The sequence below is a fragment of the Athene noctua genome, chromosome 4 (genome assembly GCF_965140245.1).
Source record: "Athene noctua chromosome 4, bAthNoc1.hap1.1, whole genome shotgun sequence".
Classification (NCBI taxonomy): Eukaryota; Metazoa; Chordata; class Aves; order Strigiformes; family Strigidae; genus Athene; species Athene noctua.
Genome location: NC_134040.1, coordinates 84,511,434 through 84,532,931, shown reverse-complemented (window position 1 = coordinate 84,532,931; position 21,498 = coordinate 84,511,434). Strand labels below are relative to the sequence as shown.

Here is a 21,498-nt window from a genome sequence, read left to right as displayed (position 1 = left end):
AGATTCTGCAGCATGTGGTGCAAAGGTTACTGAAGGCACTTGGTTGACCAAAAAAAAGCTAGACTGGCAGAGTCTCCTTTACACATTGTTTGACAATTAGATTTTAAGATACCTACGTGTTCCTGTTTGTGCTAAACAAACTGCTTATAGTTAACAATTTCTACTTCTTTTAACAAAATGCTTAGTAAATCTCCTGCTTGGAGATTTAAAGTAGCTAGATGGCTGTCATTGTGGGGGATTTCTCTATTAATAAGATATGCTATCCGAACTTCTGATACTGTTCATGGTGGTGAGAGTAATATTACTTTAAATGTTTGTTGAACTGATCTGTAAATCCCAAGTTCATGCTTCTTCAAACTTTCATTTGTTAGAGTGTTTTGATAAACAGAGGCATTGACTTAAAAAATGGAGCAAAACTGCAGTATCTCAATATTTGGGTTCTGAAGGGACGATTATTCTGCACCTCTGAATACTGAAAGTCCCAGTGTGCTAAGGTTCTAAGTATTCGCATTATTTCTGAAAAACTTAAATTTAGGTCTTTTACATTACGCCATGGTGTTTCTTTGTGAAGGACTGCTCTGTATATCCTTATGGCATAGGTGTAAACCATCTATACACTGTCAGATGGAAACAACTGTGCACATCTGTGAATAGGGATGATTTTCCTCATCTCAGACCGCCATTAGAAAAGCTTCAAAAGTTCTGTTTTGAGCAGTTAAACTACGGGTGCTGCTACTAAAATCTCTCACGGCTTTATGTTTGCTTCGGAGTACCTTTGCTTTGCCTTTTCCGCCTTTTGACAGCCATATCTATTCTATTTGATATTATATTTCTCCCATGCTGGACTTTTCCTAGATGTATCTGCGGTGTGGTACCCATTCTGTTGTGATGTTTTCCTGCAATAATTCTTGTTATCCTGTATTTTCTTTTCCACGGATATGTGTATCGTTAGACTGACAAATCTCCCCTCAAAATATGGTGTTTACAGCCTGGTACTTGTTTTGAACAATTGTTTATGCTAGGGAGAGTTGGGGACCAATGACTGTAGATAACTGTGCCTCAGCACTTGGAATCTAAACAGAAAAGTAAAGATTCGTTCCACTGTTGAAATAACAGGAGTGACACAGAGATTCCTAAATCCCCAGATATAGCCAAAGCAGGAGTGACATATGATTTCGAAGGCCTAGATCTCCCCTAAACCTAAATCATCAGGGAGGAAAAAATGGATAGCATCCTATGGCATGTTTCCTCAGCTGACATTTCAGCGCTCAAATCTGTGTTACTACCTCTGTTATCAGTGCTATACTCGGAAGGAGAGAGTTTCAGTTATTCCTTTGGAAGTTATAGTTCTTTATAGAAGAAAGAGTATTTCTTCACTTACTGCTAGTCATATCCTATAAACGAGGAAAAGCAGACAGGTTTTTGGCAATGAAAGAGAAACTTCTCTTACCTGTTAATTTTTAGTTTTGGAAAGGAGCCACTTGATCCAGCTGACCTGCACAGTATTTAATATTCACCAGCAATTTTTTTTGACATGCAGTATTTTCATGCTGCTTTTCTTTCTCCAGCAGGTTCAGATATTTGCAGCTGACCCTATAGTTTCCTCTTTTTTCTTAGCCTTTAACATTTGCAGTTATGAATCAACCTGATACTTTTATTTCCCAAGTGACTGCTAGAGCTAGTACCATTTTAGGACTGATCTGCAAAGTTGCAGAAGGTGGCACTACCATGAAGTCATCGCTGTATTTTTATGCAATGGCCACAGAGTAGTCTCCTCTCTGTCCCCCCCATTAAAAACAAACAAACAAACAAATGAACAAACGAACAAACAAACACCCCCCCCCAACCAAACCAAAAAGCTGAGCACAGGTCCCTTGGAAGAAAAACTAAGAGAAACTTCTTAAAAAATATCAGTTGTTTCCAGATACCAGCTTAGCAAAGCCTTTCATAAATGGTAATAAATTGATTTGTATATATTAGAAAAAGCATGAAAAAGCCAGTGCAGACCCAAGAGAAATCAGGAGGGTTGTGAGTGATGTTCAGGACTACTGTTAACATTAGAACAGCTCTAGAATGCTTTGTGACACCTCCAGGGGTTGTGGTGGTGTCCACAGCAGTGTTCTATAGATGACAAAACCAAGACAGAGTACTTAATCATAAAACTTAGGTATTGTGTGCCCTGTGAGTAGTCAGGGACTCCCCTTGCCCCGATCCTCTTTACAGGGGGTTGGCTGAATTCCAGGCTTCGTGCCATTGAGCTCCACCTGAGCCAACCACTCAAGGAATTCAAAGGAAGAAGGGTTCAATCTGGAAGATGCTCAGCCCACCTACTATCACTGACTTGTGCTTGTCTTCTCATAGGAGCTGCTTTTCTCCTGTTAATGCCTTTCATCTTTGATTTGTGAGAGAGACACCTGTCACATTCGGGTGTATTTCTTTGCACTTCTGACTGTTTCTGTACGGCTAAATAAAATGAAGGCCAGAATTTGTTCTCTGGTCCTTGAGGTCAAGTGGAACAGACTGACCACATCCACATTCCTGGGCACGTGGCTGTAGTCTCCCCTGAGCCCATGTTTATCCATAAGGTCAAAAGAACAGTCCAGTTCAAGCACTGGACTCCTGCTGGCTGTGGTTTCTATTACTCCAAACACCTTTCTGTAGGAAAAATCATCATCCTTTGGCCTCAAAGCTGGGGCTTGGTCCTGGACCACAGTTTACTTATTTATATGTAGACTTAGAGGCTTTTACAGACATTACCCTGTCTTCAAAGTGAGCGTTGGGGACTCACCTGAAAGAAGTGCCAGAGCTGGGACAAGAACTCAAGAGAGGCTGGTAGGCCTGTGTTAAGACAGACCTTTTCAACTTCATACCATCTAACTGTAGCACAATCTTATCTTAACAAAGAGTGGGTAACGGCAAGTGAGATTTGCTTGCGAAGAGTTTCAGGTCATATGGTTTCCAAGCAATCTTTTAAAAATATTATTTTATTTAATTATATTTTTAGATAAAACTGGAAAGACCTTCAGGAAGATTTTTGGTGCAGTGTTATTCAACCTCCAAGCAGCTGATCTGTGGTAGTTCATAAAGCTTCTTAAGGTGATCTAAAAAATTACTCCCAAATGTGAAAACCCATCACATATAAGCTGCTGAAATGCAGGCTCAAGTATCATCATTAAAAAGGATCAGAATGTTCCATTAAATATTTTACAAAGGACTTAGTTTATATACCTAAAAGCTAAATACTTTATTTTTTACTCATTCTTCTGGAATATGCCAGGTAAATCAGATGCAGGATGACCCTCTTTTTCTCAAACCCATCATCCATTCTTTAATTACAAAGATAGTTATATATATCTAAGTGTCCATTCAGAAGCAGGATCAGCTGTAGCTGTACCATCCTGACTGTGCTTGCCAAACCTCTAACGCTGGTGCTCAGCACATGCCCTTAACATTCCATTCCAGCATTTCCCATCTATTACATTGTTCTTCCTCATAATTAACCTGTATCTACCCAGCTGCAAATTTAGTGGCTTATTGCTTGTCTTGTCAGCTGTGGCTAGAGGAAACCCTTTGCAGATAACTACGTGTGAAAGCCCTTTGTTTTTCCCGTTCGATCATTTCGTTAACTGTCCTTGAGAAGTTAGGGCATCTCTGGGTGTGTGTATGTGTATGAATAAAAGAGATTCTTGGTGAACAGGAGCGGAGGGAGAAAGGGGAATTAAATGGCATTCTCCCCATAAGTGTGCTTTTGCTTTCATCCTACACGTGTACCTTCCCAGCAGCTAACTTCAGAACGTGTTGTGAGAAGTGATATCTTTAACGACAGCACTCCAAGGTTCTTCCTTGCTGTTTAGTAACTGGTAGGAGTGCAGTAAGTAGCGCAGTTAGACTGAGTCTAATCGGGGTTAAAATAATAGTTTGGAGGTAAAAATGGTGCGGTGGATGTATAAAGAATTGCAGATTCATTTCTCAGAGACGACCGAGAAAAACAAGGCCCTGCTTACTGCATCTGTTCATAGCAAAATCCTCCTTTGACTAAACACTGCTCTTTCCACACCGACATTTTCAAGAATCAGATCAGGAACTCCAGGGCCATTTTGGTGAAGAAGAAGTCTTTTCAGTGATTAGAATGGAGAGGTTTCTCACAGAGTCTCCTGCTTCTCTACTAGTCATTGTTTCAATAACAAGAAGTTACCCTGCAGTGATGGTATCAAACTTTTCTGCTTCCTGTGGTGCATTCAGAGGTCAGCTGCAATCAGAATACAGAAGTCTGTTTGACAGAATCAAAGGAAAACTCCAACCTTATAAACCATCATCATGAAAGAGGTAAAAATTGATGTCTTAAGAAAATAGGATTACTTTTTTTGTTCAGATAGGAGAATAAGGGAACAGGTTATATTTCTGGACATCTTCGGGAAAACAAAGAAGTAAAGGCTCTGCAGAATTTACAGTCACATAAAATAAATGTTGGTTTTGTCTGGGATTGCCACAATGTGAAGGTTGAAGGTGAACTTTCTCTCTGCTTTCCCCTTCACATTTTGAAAAATTATTTTCACCTGTGCTGGAATTCTAAAATTGTTTTTGAGAAAAAAAATAACCCATGAAACTTTAAATTCAGCCAATAGAGGTGTTGACCAAAGCCTCATTTTCATACATGGTAGTCCATATCTGGGAAGAAAATGGTTGTGTCATGCATCTAAATAACTTGATAATTTTTCTCTTGGCTACTTTTCTTCCCTCCAATTTGCCTCCTACCAGCTATTTATCATGGAACCTGCTGTCATGAAAAGATTACTTTTTTTTTTAACATAATTATCGATTTCTTCTCTGTATATTTTTTCTTTCCCTGCAGAAATTATCTACATTATTATTTTTATTTATTGCAATAAACAATAACATGTATTTGACAAAATAAAATCAGCATAATCTCAAATACTTTACTGCAGCTTAATATTTCATACTATTCTCTATAACAGAGAATCTTTTAAAGATACAAAAATTTGTTTGGAAACATCACACAGAATACTTCAGGCTTATAATAAACAATATTTAAACCTTGAAAAATGAAGCTAATGCGGAAAGCCCAACAGATTAAAAATATTTCTAGGTGATTAGTCAATGTGTGTGTAGTACTTTGAAAATGAAATGCTGTATCTGTGCTTAATTATGAGTGTCCTTGGAATTACTAGATGCAGTCTGAAGAAATAGGAAAACATATGGATGTACATTTTAATTTCTGATGCCCCTCTTACCCTTTTGAGTCTTCTGACCCCCCATTGCTCTTATAAAATATATTTTCAGGAAAGCCAGAAAATGCTGCGTCACCTACCCCTCTCCAGACGATGAGGATTCATTTAGTATACGGTCTGTCTGAATACGCTGCCGTTTCTCTCCGGTGCAGTTTATCTTTTCTGTTGCAATGGGATTTAGGAATCCCTCTGTTCTTCACAATTTCAATGAATTCAAAGGTGGAAAAGTAATCTAGACTGGCTTCCCGCATAACACGGCTGAGGAATTCTTGCATGATGCCATAATTTTTGAAATATATCTTTTAGATTAACATCCGATTTTGATTTAGGGATTTCAGGTGATGGAAAATCTAATACCTCTTGGTGAGTTTTATCTTGCAACAGGTACCTTCTGTGTAAACAAGTGCACTTAATTTTAATTCTAGGTGTTGGGTTTTTCTACACCTTTCTGTCTGATTAAAAAGCCAGTTACAATTTGAAATCTTTCCGCGTAGGCACATACAGGCTGTGGTTTGTTGCACAAACCTTATTCTGCTATTACAGAAGATTTTCTTCCTCACTGTAAATAGGGAAATGAGAAATTGACAGTTGATACCCAAGGTTTACTGAATCTTTTTTTTTCTGGGAGTAACACAGTAAGTGTTCTTGGTTTGCAAACAAACAAACAATTCAATTTCTATTGATTTCTTTAGAGATATTGTCTGTATTTGGTGAGGAGGTTCTAAAGGAATTCTCCTTTCAACTTTCTCTGGATTTTTATTTTTTATTTCCAATGCTGTGGTGGTTTAAAAAAAACCCCTGAAAAACAAACCAAAACACACACTCCCAACTTCTGAACCCTATTTAATGTTTCCATCCTCTTTTCAGATCTGAATTTATCTTAATCCTTCTTTGTCTGGCTTACCCAGATTCCTTTGTCCCTTGTTTTTGAAGGAGTGGTGAAAGAAAATATATTCCTCATAGCATTTTCAGCTTCTGACCAAACTTGTTTCTTTTCTGCCTGGTCTGAACATGAATGGTAGGTATTTAGGCAACATCTCTTCCTTAACTCTAGAATTGTCTGGTTTTGTGATTTCTTGGAAATTAACACTGCAGATCTCTCATTTTAATAGCAATGGTACCCTTTTTATTTAGCAGCATTAAGAGCAAGCGAGAGAAAACACCTTCTGCAGGTGCATAATCAAACTACTTAGCAGCTTTCGCTTGCCATCTATCTGCACGAGTTCTGTACACATAACATGTACATGTTCCTCCAAACAGCTCAGTCTTTAAGCTTGTTGCCTTCCATGATTTCTCCTGGTTTACTCTAGCTTCTCTAAAGACGAACAAATAATTGTCTAGCATTCCCTTTATTAAACTAAGTGTATTTGACCTTCTTTGGTCTTAAGGCAGATTTTTCAGGTGTCAGAATATACTTTAATTGACTTCTGAATGTTTTCTGGGTTTTAATACGTTTTTAAAAATGCAAATGTCAGACTAAACATAGTGCTCCGGCACTGGTGACATCAGTTTTTGAATATGGAAATAATGAAAAGCATCTACTTCTTTTCAATATTCCTTTACTTTTCCAAGGATCCAATTAGTTCCTTTAGCTTTGCACTGAGAGTTCAGACAGTGTCTTACCCACCTGCAGTTTCAGAATCACTTTTTTCAGTGTCCCATCCTATAACTATGACCTGCATTCCCTGTGCCTAGATTTATGACTTTGCATTTGTCCTTATTAAAATTTATCTTGTTCAAATGAAGCCAGCTAACCAATTGAGACAGATCATTCTATAGAACATTTGCCTTATTACTTGCCACTCCACCAATTTTTGTGTGCTCTTCAAGTTTTACCAGCAATTGCTTTGTATTTTCTTCCAGATCATTGATAACAATACTTAGGACTTGAGACTTAGATATTGGCTAACCCATATTAGAAATACTGTGATTAGGCAGGTATTGCTCCTTTATAGCTGAAGAAGAATGTAGAGTTTATTTATAGCAGCTATAGCTAATAACTAATTAATATTTTTTAAAATAAACTTTAACAATCTAAATACCATTTAAGTTATTGTATTTAATACTCTCCACCCCTAGCTCCAAGAAATCAGCAAGAATATGGTAGCTCAGAATGTGGAAATAAGCCAAATGCTTTACAGTCATGTAAGTACAGTATATTAACCAATTTCTTCTCTGAAGAAAAAACTCGAAAGCTTGCAGCCAGAGAGCTCAAGGTACAATCCTCTATTTCCATAAAATCAATTAAACTTTCGGGGAAGATAAGAAAGCCACATTTCACAGTCCTTCTTTTCTAATAGCAGGATATAAGCTCCAAAATGTTATTTAAATTTTAAAACAGCAGTTCATTCTAAGCTTGCAGAAGATTACTGCATTATGACGTCCCTGCTGGTCCATGAAGAATGAAAAGTGAAGCCAGCAAATGGTGTCAGGTGTTTTGGTTATGGGGTTATTTGGTTACACAGCTTTACTATCCCCTTGTTGGTGTGTTCCTACTGAAGGAGCTCCGAAACAGAGTAAGGTGATGTAAGTCAGGTCAGCTGTAGTCCTTTTTCCCTCCCACTGCACAGAGCAGTATCAGTGTTCACCTGGATCTGTGCTCAGTGGGCCTGGGCGGTTACACTGCTCAGCCGTGCAGTAGGAGTGTGAGAACACAGTCTTGAAATGCTGGGCTTTCAACCCCAAGCCCAGATTAAGGCTGACATGTGGGTGATTCCCACAGCCCTTCCCAAGGGGGGTGAGTTTCCCTTTAGGCTTCCCTCCAGGGTGGGGCGGCCTGGCAGACAGAGCCATGGGGTAAAGGAGCCCCAGGGGTCCCGCATGAAGTAACCAAGGGTCAGGTGTCCCACGTAGGGAGAACAGCTGGGACCCCTGGCAGGAGGGGCAGTGTCTGTGTGTGAGGGGGATGCCCTGTGCAGAGTTCCCTGCTGGGGAAGGACCTCCCGCCTCCCTGGGACTGGGCTCCACTCAGCTCTGGCTTTGGTAAACGCGGGCTGTGCAGAGATCCAGTGTGTGGCTTCCTTGGTCTGATGTGTTTGGCTGGTTGACTCGGTTGTCTCCCGTCCCTTCTATGGGAGACTGCATGTCACCCTTTATCCCACCCACTGTTGGTCGTGTGGTGTCGTTGTTGGGGTCAGTGGGATTGATGTCCATTATGTATAACCTGACTGACTTGTTTGTGCCCCCAGCGCTCACCCATGTGCTGACCCTTCTGTATCAAATACAATTTGGTTATTGGTTCATCTTCATGCTGGCTGTGTCCTTTATGCTGGGCCTGATAATTGGAAAAACAGGTCTGAGCTGATGAAGGTCAGCATCAGTGTAAATTGGATTTAGCAGCCTGTGCAAATTTTTTTAGGTCTGTTGTGCCTCTCCATTTTGTAAACTGGAGTCACATGATTTTCCAGTTCTTAGACTGGCAGGATCTTAAAAAATATTTGAGTTTGTCTAGCTCTGTTTTCTGCTGGAGTCAGAAGGACTTACCTTCCTGCTAATTGGGAGAGGAAGGAGTTATTTACTCAACTGCAACATTTCCTTATGGAGCTAGCGCTCAAAAAAATATTTCAAATCTATAAGCAGCTGTAAGGAGAGTAAATAAATCATTCTTTATCATATTGCACATTAATTTTAGTCATGCAGACACCATCTTGGTGATAATTTTTTATTTGTAATGAACGAAGCTATGCTATGGGAGTAAATGTAGAAATTATGCAGAGAAGTGTGATGTAGTGGGCATATACAAGGTGAAGTGACATGCATTCGTAGATAATTTTTTCTACAGATAAATGATTTGAAATTAAATACATGATGTTGTTTTCCATATAAACATATACTCTAAAAAGAGCAGTTCAATCTGATGAAGCAGTTTATGGATAGTGTGGGTCACATCACTGGCTATACGCAATACCTCAAGCTGTAACATGCAGACAAGTCTCCCTTCCATAATTTCCACTGCTCAAACTCTTTAGAAATCTAAATTCCTTGACTTTTCAAACAGGATTATTTACTTAATTTCTGTAACTATACCTTGAGTCACTTCTAGTCAGCTTTCTGCCTCGACAGTGTCCTGAAACTCCTTTCAGTAGCCAAATCTTGGAATTGCTTGGGATGTCTTTCGCTCTTTTTTCTCCTTTCTTTTCTTTATGCCACTGACACTTTCAAGTCAATCTTTCCTTTGAAAATACTATGTTGTGCAGGGTTTGGTGAAACATTCTGCTAATTTTCTGCCCATCTCTCTGCTTAATTTTACAGCATCTCCTTCAGTATGGTTTTTTTTTGTTTTGTTTTTTTTCCACACTGTGAGAGTGCCAGGGCCTTTCTATCTGTCCCTAAAGTGCATTCCCTCCGCACTGCATCTACTACCATTTTCATATTGGTGACTTATTTCTGACCCTTCTCCTGCAACCTACCGGTCTTTGTTCTCATCATCCATTTTGGTAGTCCTCCTGCCTCCAGCTTTACTATCCCCAGACTGTGTTTCTCCAGGTCATTTATACTGCCCATCACACCCTTTCAACCTTCTTACTGTCTCTTTCCTTCTTACTAAATTACATCGATTCTATTCATTATCTTCGAGTTTCTTCCACAGCTTTACTTTTGTCCTACGTGCTTTTACCTCTACTACATCATCATAATCTCTAAGCCTTTCTACTGAAAACAAATTTGATGAGTGCTATATCTGTGCCCCTCCTATCCCTGACAAGATCATATCCTTCTTGAAACAAGCTATATAGGAAACTGCTCCCTTTTGCACATCCTTTCTAAAGCTGGTGTCAAATTAAATGTCTCATGAAAATAATTAATTCATAACGTTCAGGCAAAAGGCAGTTGAGGATAACTACATTTTCTTCCTTTCCCCTCAAATTTAATGTTGCTTGTCTTTGACTGTAAGCCCTTTGAATTTGGGCTTGCATCTGTTTGCAAGTTTGGAAAGTGACTAGCCTGGGATGCATATAATAATTTTTGGAAAAGATTCTCTTGACTTATGAAGAACAAAACCCATCATCATTGTAAAATATTTAAAATATTACTACTTGCTGTATTTAGCTCATACAGGCAGATAACTGTTAGCTGCCTTCTCCAAACAGCGCACTGTTATGGAAATTTTTATTAAAATACTTAAACTCTTGAATCTCCTGATTTAGAAGCCAATAGACATTATTAAGCCAACAAGTTCTTAAAGTGTAAATATCACTGAACACCTCTAAGTTACCAAGTAGAAGACAATATTGCTTCTGACCGCTGAGAATTTTCGTATCTGGGCACGGAAGAAGGGGTAAAGGAAGGAATGTGGCTCATTCCAAAGGATGAAATCAACAGGAGAATGGAAAGTCTTTCTTATTGCATCTTGAACAGAGAGTTGGTGGGGGAGGAAGTCACAAGCTCCAAGGAGCCTACAACAAATTTAGATTAAGGATAAACCTCTTGAGGAAGGTCTCGGATGGTACAAATTGTCATAGGACTGGTTAAAAGTTACCTCCTTGGCTTACTTTCCCTTCCATCACCCGTGACTATTAAATAATTATTAACATATACTCAGATGGGGAGGGGTAGTGCAGGCATAACTTTAGCACATTCTCCTACTGTATTTGTGCTGCGGAAAGTTGTGGTCCACTCGCTTGTAGCAGCTTGGAGAAGCATGAGCAACAATACTTCAGAGGGGTGGCTGAGATGCTGGGCACATTTTATCAAGGACACTTTGTTTTCGGGGCAGTGAGAGAAAAGGGAGAATTTTGGTGTCATCTGACACCAAAGTGAACTTGTTTGTGTCCTTAACTGAAGATAGAAATTACGGACTGCTGAACGCATTGATACACATGACCCATTTCTTTTTGAATCTGTCTTACAAAACCTCTCTATCGTTTGTTTTTTTTTTTTTTTTTTTTTTTTTCCTGCTCAGCTGCTGCCCTTCTCAAATCTCATCTGTCTGTTCCAGCACAGAGACTGGTTCTCTCTACAAACCCCTTCCTACTGGTTCCAACAGGAACTGGCTTAGTTATAAAAGACCTTTAGGATATTTTCACCTACTGATAAGAGTAGTTGAGGCCTTGTGAATGCATCCCTCTTTTGTGCTATTACAGCCTGCAGCAAAACCAAGCTCAGAATTTAGATGGAAGAACTTCTCTGAAATACTGTGTAATTAGTGCAGTAACTCACCTCTGCTGAACTACCTATAGATATGTGTGCAAAATGACTGTCAGCCAAACTTTTCTTCATTAAAGTTAATTTTACCTACATAAGCATTACAAAATGCACCAATAGAGTGATCCTTGTTAGAACAGGGACCTACACTGTATGTTCTCTAGATAAGACAGGGATCTCTGTACTTCATATCTGTGAGCTACCAGCCATGCTGTGGGTGTGATAGAATACTAAATAGCAGTAACATATTTAAAATATAATTACAAGTATTTGACTACATTCATCCATGGCATAATGTGGCAGCTGTATTATTAGGCTGTCCTTAGGAAATTGAATTACTCTAATAAATGGAAATGACTGTTATTCAAATGGAAGACTATTTGCATAAAATAGGCCAGTGCTAAGTGACCAGCTGTTAAAAAGGTGTAAAATCTAATCTCAAAGTTCTGGGTCAAGGATGGATGGGTTCTTGCCAGAGATTTTCATATTTGGGCACTTAGCCTATATATAAAAATTTCGCATTCAGAAGCAGCTTCAAGATCTGAAAATTGCGGCTTAATTTATTCATTTTCCTTTTTCATATTTTTTATTTAAGAACAAGCTAGTGATTTGCATTCAACAAAATCAACAATTTCTCTTAAATGGAAATAAAGAATAAGAAGTCAGATGATGAGGCTTCATTTCATAAGGGAAACGAAGAGAAATGCCACCGTTGGACTTGTGGCATTTCTGAGATAGTTAAGTGCTTATTTCACTATTATCTGATTTGATAACAGGAGCTTGGAGATAATTCAGTGCAAAAGAAATAATTAAAAGCGATCATCATCTTAATAACATACATATTCACTTTATCGACAGAAGTGCAACAGGTCCATATCTTCCCAGCAACTTTGTGTACTTTCTTGCAGCTGAGGCTTGTCTTAGACTCCTGTGACGGCTCCTTCTAATTTGGAAAATAATGCCGACTCTTACGGTGCCAAAGCTTTCGGAAAGACAAGCTGCAAAAGAGGTTTTCAGCAAGACTCTCGGTTAGAAGAGAGGTTGTACAAGTGACCTAAAAGACCGCTTTCTGTAACATTCAGCCCTACCTTCCCTGGGAAGGCCGTCAAAAGTTACAAGGCTTACATCTACCTATCTCCACAGTATGCTATGGAGCAAGAAGGAGAGAATTTTTTACCTTTCACATGTAATTTTTTTAAACAGGAGGAAATTCTGCACTCTGCTGTTTGCTCACTGCTGCTTCTTTTGTTGAGAGGCCGCATTATCATGTGACCTGACACTGGTACTTTCCCGTGTCCGTTAATAGATATATGCAGCTGATGAGCTACGTTATAATCTTAGCTGTCTGTAAGCGTGGTGTAGCTTGGTTTATGAATAACAAACACTGGCAGAATTACACAAAGAAACCTTGAGCAGACCACCATCTTGGAAAGGTGGGTTGTTTGCTTTTGTTTTTCGTCTCTCACAAGTAACTTTTTCTGCCAAAAGCAGATAAGTTGAATATAAAATATTAATTTGCTCAAAGCTCCAGTTTCCATCAAAATGGTATCTTTTCAGCCGACAGATTTTTATATTGAATGTGACCCTTATTTGTTTCCTCACCATGACTCTCTGAGTCACTCTGATGTGGAAGAAAATGAAGCAAGATGTCATGTGGACTTTCTGTGTCATTCATGTAATGTCATGTGATTGGTCCTGGTTTGGGGTCAATTTATTTATTCCATGATGTGGAAGGGAACTTCACTTTTTGTGAAGTTAAAGAATTTTTTTCACTGAAGACCCTGAACTCTGTGTGTCAGAAGCGAACACATTGTCCACACATGTCCATGTTATCTTGCTTTGAAGACTGGCATTAATACGCTTTTAAACATGGATGTCCTGGCTTCATGTGTTTCCCTGCCATCTGCTAAGAAAGAAAACCACTGTAATAATAGACACTGTAGAAATATTTCCAATTTTCATACCTAGGCAGCTGATAAGTTTAACAACTTTCACTAGTTCTACCTGAGGTAAAACAAAACTTACACAGGGTTGTAAAGGGCTGCTGGATGCATCTCTCTGAAGGAAAGTATCTGTAAGTCTGGTTTTTCCTTTTCTGTACAGCAAATGTTCGAGCCATTCAACACTGCGAAAACAGCTCACATTTTAGGAAGAAGGCCTTCAAGCTTTACTTCTTTGGCCTTGCCAAGTATTTATTTAAAAGAATGAAGCCACTAAATACTGCAAGATATAAACCACATCCAACATCCTGGGTTCTTTAAGCTATAGACTTTTATCTGTATTTTGTACAGGTGGCCCAAGTGCCGCAGTACTATGATATTTGTCAAGTTCTGAGGGGAAAAAAAAGATCTTTGAAATTCAATAAGAGTGTTGAGAAAGTCTACCTGGCAATTCTTAAGCCCTAAAGATCCACTATTACATTTAGATTTGTTATTTAATTTTTCTTTTTTCCACCAAGAAAGAGTGTACCTGCCTTGGATGGATTGCACCTCATTTGAAATGCTCTGAATCAAACCAGCTTCTCCATCAGTATCCATCCAGATATTTAGATAGATAAATAACGCTAAATCTAGAGTCAAACCACACCAAATTCTACAAGAATAGGTAGAGGTGACTGATACTGTGATATGTAGGTGACCAGATGGCAAAAAGGTGACATGAAATTTGCACTGGTTCATTTCATTAACCTGAGTTTGGGCTCAGCAAGGAGATACTGACTGATACCTGCTATCTTATTAAAGTGTGTGTAGTTAAGTAGTTCTCTCTAGGCATCAGAGAAAAAGAGAGCGTTTCTGGAGAGAAAGTATCTAGGGCAAAGTTTTTTCTACAAAAAGGATCCCTAAACAACAGAGAAAAGTGAAGAGAAAAATCTCTGAATAACAACAAAAAATCAGGAGAAAATCTGAAATTTATATTTCCATGAACTCCTAATTTATTCCAGTTATGGTATCCTATTTCTTGAGCTAGCAACACAATGATAGCTTAAATTATCTCTTTTTTTGTGTATCTTTATTCTTGTACAAGTAAAAGGGCAAAATGAACAACATTAGCTCTTCTCTGCCTCGGTTAAAATTCCAGTTTTCTAGCAGGTAATGGGCCAAGACAGATCTCGGAGACTTTACTTTCTCCCCTAAAGAAAGCTTTCTGAAACCATCAATTATACTTGCCAAAGTGAACAGGGATGCATCTCTAATATTTTCTTGATTTGGGAGCCCTTTCCTCTGGGATACAAGGATAAGATAGCAACAGAACAGATAGCATAGGCATTACTATATTAGCACACTGGTAGATTTCCACGCTCAGCATGAAATCCCTGTTCCCGCATGCTGGAGTAGGCTTGAGCTCCTACCGAAGTGAACTCAGAAACGGTTCAGGGACTAATGAAAAAAAGAAGACCTCCTGAGTGGAGCTCACTCATCTAATTGAATAATTCAGTAAACCCAAGGCAATTATTAATCAGAGCTGGACTGGCACAGAATGTGTGAGTAGTTCCACTTTTCTTTGCTCTGTTTATAAAACTGCCCAAATTCTATTAAATAAACTTTTCCTTAAAATAATCAGTTTCGTAACTTCCTGTAACCTTCAGCACTAACCTTTTTTAGATACTTGTGAAACTAGATCTCCTGAGCCATCCATGATATCATCAGAAATGTGTAACGCATTAGCATTGTATTTGGTTAACTGCATAAATACAGGCAAGCAGATTTATTCATGCTAGCTCTTGGTAACGGCAGTCTTTCAGAGTGATCTCCTTCCCATTAAGTTTTCTAAAGACACTGTTGTTTTCTTTCTAAATGTAAGTGGCAAAGAAAAGTGTCCCAGGCATGTAATTTTAGTAGTATCTTCTTCCCTTATGACTCACTACTGCTGAAATCAACACAACTTGGGATGTGCTCAGGAGCTTCAGTACCTCTTTAATGTTTTCAAATAGTAACATCTGTGCATGTTTATGACTTCATGCTCTGCCTTAGCGTTAGTCTTGGCCAATGTTTCTGGCTGTTAAATGGTTGCAGTTTTAGATAGTAAGGTCCCACACATTACAAGAAGCAGGAGAATTACCATTATTGAATATTTCATTGAACAGAACAGCAGCAATGCTGCAGAACAGACCTACTTGTATCAGAACCATAGAGGTTTGTTTAGAGCTTGCACCTTATATTCAAAGGTAACTGATCTGATACCTTCTTTTTTTTTTTTTTTTTTTTTTCTCCCAAGTCATGACCAAACCCTTCCTTTCACTTTCTACCTTCATTTAGAGACAATAATGCTTCTGGATTTGAACACCTCTGGATCTTCTTGCAGACCCACTTATTTCAGCTTGCCTTCAACCATGATGTCTGGCTGAGGGGACAAGAGATACAGAGAGGGGAGAGGAGACAGAGGTGAAGGAAAGGCTGTCTTGAGGGTAGATAGTGAGAAAAAGAGAGAGCAGATCTCAGGAAACAGTAGTGACCTAAACCATCCCTCCTTTAGGAGATGGCTGAAAAGGAATCTAGCAGTGGAAGCCTGCAACCATTCTTGCTTGTACTCACACAAATGTGTATTTTTATAGAGGCTATACAAGAGAAATATCTGAAAGAACAGTTGCACATAGTCTCATGGAACTTTTGCCATCATCTGACACTGTATCTTTTGTATTGCCATCAGAATGGCTGATCTTTGAGCAAACAAGACAGGGTGCAAATTGTCAGACGTCAATCTGCAGCCTAGCAGGAACTCTGGTTTTGCTGCTCTAGACAAAGGGCAATTAGATTAGATCAATTTCTGGAATGCTTTCAGGATCATTATCTGTGTCTGACTGTACTCCATCACTATCTTGCTCTACATCTTTATATAGTGTGTTCAAAGTTTTGTGGTATCTAGATAGAGCAAATAAATGAGCTATCTTTTAAAGCTCAAAGTGCTAATAAAACTGTGAAGTATGAAATGAAAGTGCCAAAATGTGAGAGAGGTGTTGCAAACTTGCATGCGAAGAGGAAAGACAATATCAGCTGGAAAAGCCATGGGGTTAATGCTAATATTAAGTCTTCTCATAAAAGATGGGTACCTGGCATTTAGAAGAGTAGTGTACTGCATGCTGGGGAAGTTACAGATGTCATGTAAAGCCTTTCCATGTACTTGATGATACATAAAGAAATCTTGAGAGGTTTATGCCAAAGATAGAATTTTTCCGCTTCTTTTCTCCATTTGAATTTCAAATTCTCTAAGGAAAATTCTCTGTTGATTGAGGAGCTAATGACATGTTAATAATCACAAGAACAAAGAGACTGAAAGTCGTACAACTCTGATGAGAATGGGTTTAGGGTCATTCTGTTAAAAACAGAGTTTGCAAAAATGCACAAATGTATTGAGCACAAAACTGAGGAAATATCCAAACTAAAGACCAAAAACATTCAGCCTGCCTCACTTCCCCTGTAGAATATGCGAATTTACTTAACGGCACCGCAACTGAAAAAGCTTTTACCTGTGTTAAATCAACATGTACACGTTTCAAATGCAGAAGAGGAATGATTGATTTCAAAGGGATATATTATAAAGTACAATATAAATCAGAGGGAACTTTATATTCCTAAGCAGGTACAAACCAAGACCTCCGCACGGCTACTCTGGGTTTGGCACTCCGTCTCCTAGCAATACATACTTTGGTGGTGTTTTTTTCTGTCTGATACTGATGGGAGTGAGCTGTTAGTGAGTGAAAGTCGTGTGGACTGCATTGCATCTGCTGCGATGAGGTGAGAGCAGTTCACGGGATGAGTTAAAATTGGCTGATTTCTGAATCCCCCCGTATTCTTCACTTTCAAATTACAGTTCCCACTTGTATTCCACTTTGTTTTAATGAAATTAAGTGACTTTGATTTCTTCCCAGTGTTTTGTGTTCATAAAGTGTGTGTGCTTGCAGGAGAGACTTAAAAAATGATCTGTTTGCCAGTGTGCTGAACTGGCCTGCTGGGGCTTGGAGGAATGAGCATCTTCAGTTCTACCTCGCCTGTAGTGCCCTGTGGTAGGATTACGTGGGTACTCAAAGAAACAGAAAGCTTCCAAATTCATGTGTCTGTGCGTGTGAACACAGTACAAAATGTAAAACGTTTTTCAAAAGCATAATTTGTTAATTTGGGAAAGTAAGTGGGAAGTAAATACAGAAGAAATATTTTTATTGTTTAAGGAAAGCTTCTGAAGGGAGCAAGGGGAAAGAAACGGTACTTATAGTGTGCACAGTTGAAGTCTATTGAATATTTTTGCTATCTTTGGTACTTCTAAAACAATTGCTGTATGTGTACATTCCTAATCAGATCCTTTCTAAAGCAATTTTTATGCTTAAAAGCGGTTTAGTTTTCTCTGTGCTTGTGAATATAAAACAGAGCTATGTGGAGTGTGTGGTCCACTTTTATAATGGTTTGCAGTCTAAAATTAAACGCAGAGTGACACTGCAAAAGATGTCTGTTTGCAGTATGTGCATATGTTTGTAGTTTTCCTGAGAAGTTTCTCATACTCTTGTAGGAAAACATGATGGCTTGGTGTCTCTCTTGAGCTGGCTGTGCTTATAACTATAGAAATAAATATATTTTAAATCTTTGTTATATCACTTGCCTTTTTCATAGAGGCAGTAAGTATAGTTGAGTTGTCTGGGATTGACTCTGTGAGTAGAGCTTTGGAGAATGAGGAAAAGGAGAACTTTTCATCTCTCAGGTAAGACCTGGGATAATTGACAGGACTATAAATTGGTTTTCCTCTCAAAGCCAAACAAGAAGTCGACTCTGCCTGTTTACAAATTACATGTTATATTTACTGTAAATTTCTTACTGTAAATTCTTCGAGAAATTATAAAGTTCTAAAAAATCTGGGAATAAAAGTTCTGTTTGATTGCTTGTTTACATTTATTTTTATGGAGGTCGCTATTGCCTCTTCAATATATAGATTATTCCGAAGATCTCACTGAAGAATGCAGGATGAGCCATCCTTTCCCGCAATACATTTTAAAGACTTATAGTAAGAACTGAACCTTCTTTTTTATATGTATAAATTTGCTAGTTTAAACTCCTTATTTCTTTTTCTCATAGACTTTAGTGGTCAAACTCATATTTACATCTTGTGATATTTGGCCAGGCCCTATATCTAAACTAAAACACTACTGAAATGCAGTAAAACACTACTGAAATGTTTGGTTTTTTTAAAAAAAGAGCACTTATATAATTTTTAGAGTACCTACTTTGCCTTTTCAAAGCATCAGTTATACGATAACCTATGGTAGCTACAAACAGAGCAAGATCTTTGGCTGTCTTGACCTAAACAAGGTGGTGATCATTTACGGTGGCTGAAGTTCTGACCCAGTTCTACTCCAAAAAGCAGCTTTTCCCTTTGTTCTGTTCTAATCAGCATGGCATAATCATTCTGTGGCTCATTTCTCCCTGTGGAGAGAATCTGCATAGACCTGGGTTGCAAAGCTTTTAACTGTTTTGGTAAGTATTTAGTGATGGCTGCAGCCCATGTGCTCTGAGGAGACCGTGTGTATGAACACGTGCCTACCCACCGACATGTGTAATGGGGCACACTCTGACCCATTAGGAATATTTATTTGCGATCTTGGCTGATACTTTGTGAGCCAGATCTTCCCCAAAGTTGCTTTGTGCTTTTGATAATTTTAAAGATTTCACAAACATCCTTATTACTATTTCAAACCCCTTTCTACTAATGCCTAAAACCTCCACAACTTTCTTTTGTCATCTGAATCCTAGAACTTTAAGGAACTCTTAGCAGAACACTCTCAATTTCAATTTGAAATTAAAGTATTTGTAGGAGAATATAGAGATCTAAGTGTGTAGTTTTAGAGACTTACCACTTTATCTGTTTAGCAGGGTAATTATATTTGCCTTGCGTGAGCACAATGACATGGCTACTTACAAAAAATGGTTTACCTGTATCAGTGAGCTTTGGCTGCTTCTTTCCACGTATCCTCAAGTGAAGACAAAATTATAGTTTATGAAAGACCTTCCCTTTGCTCCTGTTTCCATCGAAAAAGAACGAACCTTAATGTATTTATTAAAATGTTTATTTGATTAATAACCCTATTGATCCCTAATGTTTGAACCCAATAAACCCAAAAAATGGGGTTGAACCCAATAAACCCTAAACGTCAAAGGGTTTCCACTGTTTAGGATCCCCTCTCCACCCTCCACTTCTTGTGTGCACCTAGGCAGTAAAGAGAAGCGGAATCATAACGAGGGGAGGAAGTAGGGAGTAGCAAAGAAGACCGTATAGATCAGAAGCAGCAGGGGAGAAAGATGGCTGTGTGCAAATGGATTTTGCAGCGAGGTCTCTAATCCCGAATTTTTGGGCTGCTTTTTTGATTACTTTGAGTTTACCTGCACCTCTGTGACAACGTTTTGCAGATGCAATCCTGTTTACTGGAAACCCTGGGGTGTGCCTGTTACATGCTCCTACACCTGTAGTTGTGTTTGCACCTTCTTACGTGTTTTCTGAGTGAAGGTAGTAACATGAACACATTGCCTAGCTACTTTAAGGGCACACACACATCCACTGCAATTGTATATATCCATTGAAGTGCAGAGACGTGGCTGAAATTAAAATTGAGAGTGGCCCACCATCATCAGTAGTACACGAACGTGAACCCTAACTTCAAAATAAATGGAAAATCCTATTCAGAATTTCTCTTTTGCCTTCTCTTACATCAGGCTCTTAAGATTCTTCAAGAATTACAGGAAAGCTAATTTAGTTTCCCCAAATCCTTGCGAAATTATGTAAGGTTCTACTGGTGACACCCCCAAGGAAGAATAAACTGCAGCTATATTGATGAAATCTGGTAAGTTTCTATACCTATTGTATCCTGGATCTTCATGAACATGAATATGGCTGTTAAATAAATAGAACAGGAAAAAAAAATGCATTGTTTACAAGATGGCATACCTAAATATCAACCTCAGTTACATACATGAGTTATGATAGTGATTTCCTTTCCATGAATTTCCTGTTGATCTTTTGATAATATCTGGATCCTTGTTGCACAGCAGGTGTGGAAAAAAGTTCTCAAGTTTCAAAAGCACTTTGTGTTACTGTTGGCCATGGCAATTCTTGATAGCCTTGTTTCCAAGCCAGAGCTGAAACTGAGCTGTGTTTATCCCATGGAGGCTCCTGTGACTCTTCCTTATTTCACAACAGTCCTAGAAACCGGCCATGGGAACCAGCTTGTTCCCTGGGATGAGTGTGTTTTATGTGTCCAGCATTATGTAACATTAACCACAGTTAAGCAGCTAGGTTAAAACACGTTAAACTTATTTATGTTAATATAATGTATTTATATATTTAATGGAACACAATCTCCATGACTGAATTAAGATTCAGCAAATATATGTCTGCTCCTCATGAACAGTCAGTAGTTTTCAGTAATTGATTTTTCAAATAGAATATACTTTTTTTTTTTTTTATTTCTGAAAATTACCCACTATGACAGCTACACACTACAATGTTTTAACGGTAAAATAAAATGACACATCTGGAGCTGACTCCACAGAGCAGCCTGTGAACAGATGAGCAGACAGTTTGGCAGGACTATGAAGAACCAAAAGCCAGACCAGTCTGCTCCCACCCATCCAAAAGAGAATGCAGCTTCACAGAAGTCATCCTTCTTGTCTCGCTGACATCTATTATTCACATTAGAGCTACAGCATCACCATAGGCAATGTTGCTTGCCCAGTCTTCTTTACCAATATGGACAAACCCGTGTTTTGCAGTGCTACCACAGAAAATATTTGTTTACTTTCATCCTTTGACTTCCCCACCCACAGTGCCAACATGAGTGGCAGCTAATTACAGTCACAATGACAGAAGTCAGTCTGTGAAGAACTAGAATGAAGCCATCAATTTATTTCCTATTATCACAAAGCAGTTTTTAGATTGTAATGACTTTAAGCACATCTAATAAGAATAGCTAATTTAGAAATTAAACACTCTCACATTAAAAAGTCCCCAACCCGTTTATTCAGATGGTTCATTTTGACTTTTAAGTGTTTAAAAACATATTTTGAAGTGATACTTCACACAGAATGAGACTTTAGCTTATAATGTAAGATTGTAGAGATAGAGCAAAGATAAA

At 38.5% G+C, this 21,498-nt stretch overlaps 1 protein-coding gene across 1 annotated transcript in view; it reads left to right on the top strand.

The window, feature by feature from the left end:
• Positions 1-21,498, top strand: part of IQCM (IQ motif containing M) — a 179,679-nt gene that overhangs the window by 82,988 nt on the left and 75,193 nt on the right. Inside the window, 2 exon segments of the mRNA XM_074905949.1 lie at positions 12,473-12,550; positions 17,988-18,077. Of these exon segments, the coding sequence (XP_074762050.1) occupies positions 12,473-12,550; positions 17,988-18,077 (168 nt within the window).